The following is a 5,597-nucleotide window of genomic DNA, read 5'->3' on the forward strand; positions in this document are numbered from 1 at the left end:
TTGTGGTCCTTATAGTCTGGTATGTTAATTCTTAACTCAATCTTTTATACCACAAGGAAAAAGGGGCGTTTTCGTCATGCTGACACGCTCTCTGAGCTCCCTGGGGCGTGGCTAGTTACGAGGCAAAGTATCACCAGTACTATGATCTCGTTAGAGAACTCAAATAACATTCCTAGTTGACCTATTTGCTTATGGTCTTGCTTACACCCAGCGACCTGTTTTTTAAATTTTTTATTTCATATTTTTATATTCAATTTTATTTGGAACAACAAGTCAGACAAAATTTAAAGGGCCTATTTATATAATGAATATGAATATGAATCAGAAATTATTAGACCTCTCACTAAAGGTGTCAGTCATACAAAAGTTATATTTAAATCCAAACTGATTCTATAGCAGATTAGAAAGAATGTCTCACCCCATGTTCAAGAATGGCCTTTTCCCCTTTATTCAAATTACAACCTCTCACTTTCAGTTATTTGAACATTAAATCATCTCCAAGACATCACTGTCTTTAAAACAAGCCATAGAAAGTTGGTTGCAATTCTAGTTTAATCCACCAGAAAAGACAGAACAAATAATTCAACAAATATTGTGGTTAAACTCAAATATACTAATTGATTTTTAAAAAAGCAATATTTTTCAAAACAATGTTTAAAAAGGTGTGATCTTTGTAAATTATATCATAAATAGGACCAGTGGCGTTATGTCACACATGCAGCTAACAAAAAATATTTGGAAATGTGTCAGACCCTGATCTGTTTCACCTGTCTTTGTGATTGTCTCCACCCCCCTCCAGGTGTCATACATCTTCCTCATTATCCGCAGTGTATTTATACCTGTGTTCTTTGTTTGTCTGTTGCCAGTTTATTTTGTTTTGTGAAACCTACCAGCGTTTGTTCCCTTGCTCCTGTTCACTATATTGGATCACTCCAATACATTGGTATCACTCCGAGGCGGAGGGATACATCCGAGGTGAGGATTTACAGAGTTACTCCCGTATACACCTGTGTCACGGTTGGGGTCCGCCCCTATATATAGACCCTATGGCCGCGACACACGTTCTCTTTCATTTCTCACTGGGCGTCCGTATGGTTTGAGGTAAAACTTTCTGAAGTTCGCTTGGTAAGTCACTGGTAAGTGTAATATCTTGCGTGGAAGTATACTCACTGGCTGTTTGCTCACTGGCTGTCCACATGGCCAGCCCCTCTTCTTGAGTGCTCCACTTGCTGCGCATGGCTGATCTGTATCTTCCGCCTGTGGTTTGTCATGCTTGTGTTTCATTGGCGTTAGTCTACAACTCCAAGTGCATCCATTAATATATTGTTGGCTCTTGCTGCCACATACTGTATTTACCTTACACAACTTGCTGACTGGCTTGTTCTGTGTGTTGGGAATTGCTTTAATTACCCTGCAGGTTTTTTTCTTCTTGTTCTTTCCACTGCCGAATGTAAGAGTATTGTGGTGGGCTTCCACTACATTGAGACATTAACTTTGGAGTTCCTTAATGGAGTTACTCCATCATATGGTGCTGTTTTTTGTTTTCTGCTTGTATATTAAACCTGCTAGGTAATATTGCAGTTGGCGTAAAACAAACTAAAAAACACATAAATTAAGTCCATTGCCTGGTTGCTGTTTTTTTTGTCTGCCTGCTTTTCCCACACTCTTCCCCATATTTTGCAGAGGTACCGGGTAATTTATCCCTCACCGGGTACCTATTCCTCCAAGCAAGTCATGAAATAAGCTCTCCCAGGGCATCGGAACCCTGCTCCGTGTCCTTGGTGGCTTGGCTGAGCTCATGGCTTCCCTTTGTGACAGGTGTGATGGTGGCATCCCCCCTGGAGATCTGCATACCTTGTGTGTACACTGCCTAGGTTTGAGCCACTGTTTTGTGTGGTGTTCTCAGAACGCCTGCGCCTAGCGCGATTGGAGGCCATGTGTGAGTGGGTCGGCCAGGCTCGGGCCCAGGCTGGTGACGAGCTCCCTCCCTCAGGAGTGGTGTGCCAGCGAGCTGTTAGTCCCTCTACTGGGCCCAGTACCCCTCCCGGGAAGCAGAGCCCATCTGCTGCCAGTCCTGGACGGGGGCAGGAGGCGGACCACTGGGACAGAGGAGGGCGCATGCCCTGCATCAGGAGGTTGATATCTACGATGGCGACGACAGCTGTTCCCTGTTGGCCAGTGATAGGCTGTTTTTGGGGGACGATGCTGGCACTGTTCACCACCGTGAGCGGGGCTACCAGACTGACAAGCCATCAGTAGCCGGCAGTGGGGCGAGAGGCAATGAGGGGCCTACTCACTCAGTTAGCCAATGCACTTGGACATCAAACTGGTGGACAGTGATGACTCTCCCCATCTCTGTTGAGTTCAGCGAGGCCTTTCAGGAAAGCTGGGCCTCTGCCAGGGGGCGCTTCCGACTCACAACAGAGACTGGACCAAGGAGTTATGTTGTTGGCACAGAGTCACTCGGCCTCCGGGAGTACCCGACCATGGACACCATGATAGCTGCCATGGTCCTCCTGGACCAGGAGATTATAGGGCAGAACCCGTGACTGAAGCAGGGACCCCCCAGAGTCCTTGATGAGGACTTGAAGCTACACATGGGTCCCTCTGCTCTCTTGGCCACCTTACCAACATGCTGCTGCAGGCCTACCTGCAGACTCTGTTGCCCCAGCTGCAGGAGGGTGCAAAGGAGCTCCTCCGGGAAGCAATGGAGGTGTCTCGCCTGCTTTCCCTGCTCCAGAGGGATGTGGCCCGCTCCAATGAACGGGCCATGGCGCAGGTGGTTACCTCCCAGCGCCATCTCTGGCTGGCCCAATCCTGTCTGCCAGCTGCTCTCGAGAGCACATTTGCCACTCTACCCATCACTCCAGGGCGTCAGTGGTGGCTGACGTTTGGCCCAGGGGTTAATGACATTCTGGAGCAGACTGATAAGGTTCGTAGCGTCCGGGAAACCTTGAGACGGTTCATACCGCCTCATTAGGGTCCCTCTCCTGCCCATCGCCTTATGAGGGACGACAGCGGGAAGGGGCAAAGCGTGTGGTGGAGCAACAACCTATCAACCGTCACTGCCATGGGGACGTGCCTGGGGGACCCAGGCCCTCGGGGCGCCAGAGGGAGGACCCCTGACTCACCCTTCCCCGTCCTCGGCCTCTTCTTCAGGTCTCAAAGGGCATAGTGGGAGGAATGTGTGGAGTCCCCATCCTTCAGGGGCCTTCATGTCAATATGGTGGCCGACCCCCTGAAGAAAATCCTGCGACTGGAGGGTTCCTCACTCCTGTATAAGGGTGCCATCCGCAGGATCAAGACAACAGAACGGCTAGGTGGGTTCTACTCCACTTATTTTGTGGTCCCAAAAAGAGACGGAAGAGTTTTGACCGATTCTGGACCTTCACAACCTCAATGGGTACTTGAAGGTACTGAGGTTTGACATGCTGTCCCCAGCCTGCCTGTTGCAGTGGACAAGTGGTTTGTGACGCTGGACCTGAGGGATGCATACTTTCATGTTCCTGTTTACCCGGCTCATTGGCAGTACCTCCGATTCGATTTTGGAGCGAGGGCTTACAAATTCATGGTTCTTCCCTTTGGTCTCCTTGGCACCCCACATTTTCACAAAGTGCATGGACCTCTCACGTGCCGAGGATTGTTGATCCTCAATTACCTGGACGATTGGTTGAATTGTGCCCCGACCAAGACCCAGAGGCATGCTCCTGACCCACATCGGTGGGCTGGGCATTACTGTAAACAACAAGAAGAGTCGTCTGATGCCTACCCAGAGGGTGGCATTAATTGGAATGGAACTGGACTCAGTCCTCATGAGAGCACGCCTGCCCACCAGAAGGGTTCAGGCAATCTTATCTTGCCTCGACCGCTTTCAGCAGGGGCGGGTGGTTTCTGCCCTAATCTGCCGACACCTGCTGGGCTTGCAGATGGCGGGACTCGTTGTTGATTGAGTCCCCTGGGCCTGCTCCATCTCCGGCCTCTTCAACGGTGGTTCAACTCCCACCGGCTGCACCCGAACCGCCACCGTCACCGCCAGCTGCGGGTGACCGCACAGTGCCTCAGGGCATTGTTGAGGTGGTGCTGTCACTCCTTTCTCTCAGGTGGGTGGAGATGATGAGGATGTGCTGCTGGGAGCTTGTCAGCACGGCTGGGGGGATGTGACCAAGGGCAGATCGGCCAACGGCTGTTGGCTACCCCCTTGGAGCGGCAGGCACATCAATACACTAGAGCTCCGAGCTGTACTGCTGGCCCTGCAGTCTTTCCTTCCACATCTGAAAGAAAGACATGTCCTGGTGAGAACGGACAATACCACAGTGGTGGCTTACATCAACCATCAGGGTGGACTAAGGTCCCACCGCCTCCACCTTATGGCACGAGAGCTACTTCTTTGGGCTCAGGGATGTCTAGCATTTCTATGCGCAACCACGTACCTGGCATCCTGAATGTGGCAGTGGATATGCTCTCGAGGGAGGGCCCGCCACCTTGGAACTGGAATCTACATCCCCAGGTGGTGCAGCACCTGTGGGATAAGTTCAGAAGGGCACAAGTGGACCTCCCTGGACAATGCACACTGCGCCCTGTGGTACTCCATCTCGGAGCCACCAGGGCCTCTGGGCTTGGATGCTCTGGCTCACGATTGGCGGGGCTGGAGCTTTACACATTCCCTCTTTTCCCCTGATCCATGCTGTGCTGGACAGGACCATGATGGCAGAGCATAATCTGCTTCTGGTGGCCCCATACTGGCCCAGATGACCCTGGTTCAGCCTTCTCCTGTCCCTGTTGTCTGGGACACCTTGGCAACTTCCTCTGAGATCGGACCTGCTCTCTCAGGCCGCACCGCCTGGGTCTGTGGGCTTGGCCACTGAATGGCACCAATGGTCCATGTTAGGACTACAGGAGGGTGTAATGAACACCATGCAAGCGTAAGGGAACCAGCTACAAATGCGGCATATCAGTTGCGCTGGTGGTTGCTCTACTCTTGGTGCACTGGTATTGAGGTTGTGCCCGAGTCATGTGGGATGCAGTATGACCTCCAATACCTGCAGTCTCACTTGGATGAGGGCTTGGCAGCCTCTACACTGAGAGGGTATTTGGCCTCTATATCTGCCTGCCATGTGGGGTGGATGGACAGGCCAGTGGGGTGCCATCCCTTGGTCTCCAGGTTTATGAAGGGGGTTCATTGCCTGCGTCCAGCTAGGACCCATTCAATGGGGAGCTGGGATTTGGATGTGGTCTTGGCAGCTTTGGCAAAGCCACCTTTCGAACTGTTGGAGTCTGCCTCCCAGAAACACCTCTCTATGAAGGTGGCTTTCTTGGTAGCAATTACTTCCATGAAGAGGGTGGGTGAGCTCCATGCTCTTTCGGTAAGTTCTGAGTGCTACCGGATGGACCCCTGGGGGAGGAGTACATCTCTCCGCCCCAACCCTTCATTCCTCCCGAAGGTTCTGTCAGACAGGCATGTGAACATCCCTTTTATCCCGTCTGCTTACGACCCCCTGGCAGTGGAGGGGGAGTCTGGGCCTCCCTTCGGCATGCTGTGCACTATGTGGAGCGGACACGGTCAGTGAGAACAACAGACCAACTCTTTGTCTGCTATG

At 51.6% G+C, this 5,597-nt stretch overlaps 1 protein-coding gene across 1 annotated transcript; it reads left to right on the forward strand.

Moving 5' to 3' along the window:
* Positions 1–3,701: 3,701 nt before the first annotated feature.
* On the forward strand, positions 3,702–4,718 carry LOC124038674. Its single transcript, XM_046354768.1, is given in 5 exon segments — positions 3,702–3,944; positions 3,947–4,077; positions 4,079–4,419; positions 4,422–4,551; positions 4,553–4,718. Coding segments are annotated over 5 exon segments (1,011 nt in total).
* Positions 4,719–5,597: the final 879 nt, after the last annotated feature.

Source organism: Oncorhynchus gorbuscha, linkage group LG06 (genome assembly GCF_021184085.1).
Source record: "Oncorhynchus gorbuscha isolate QuinsamMale2020 ecotype Even-year linkage group LG06, OgorEven_v1.0, whole genome shotgun sequence".
Classification (NCBI taxonomy): Eukaryota; Metazoa; Chordata; class Actinopteri; order Salmoniformes; family Salmonidae; genus Oncorhynchus; species Oncorhynchus gorbuscha.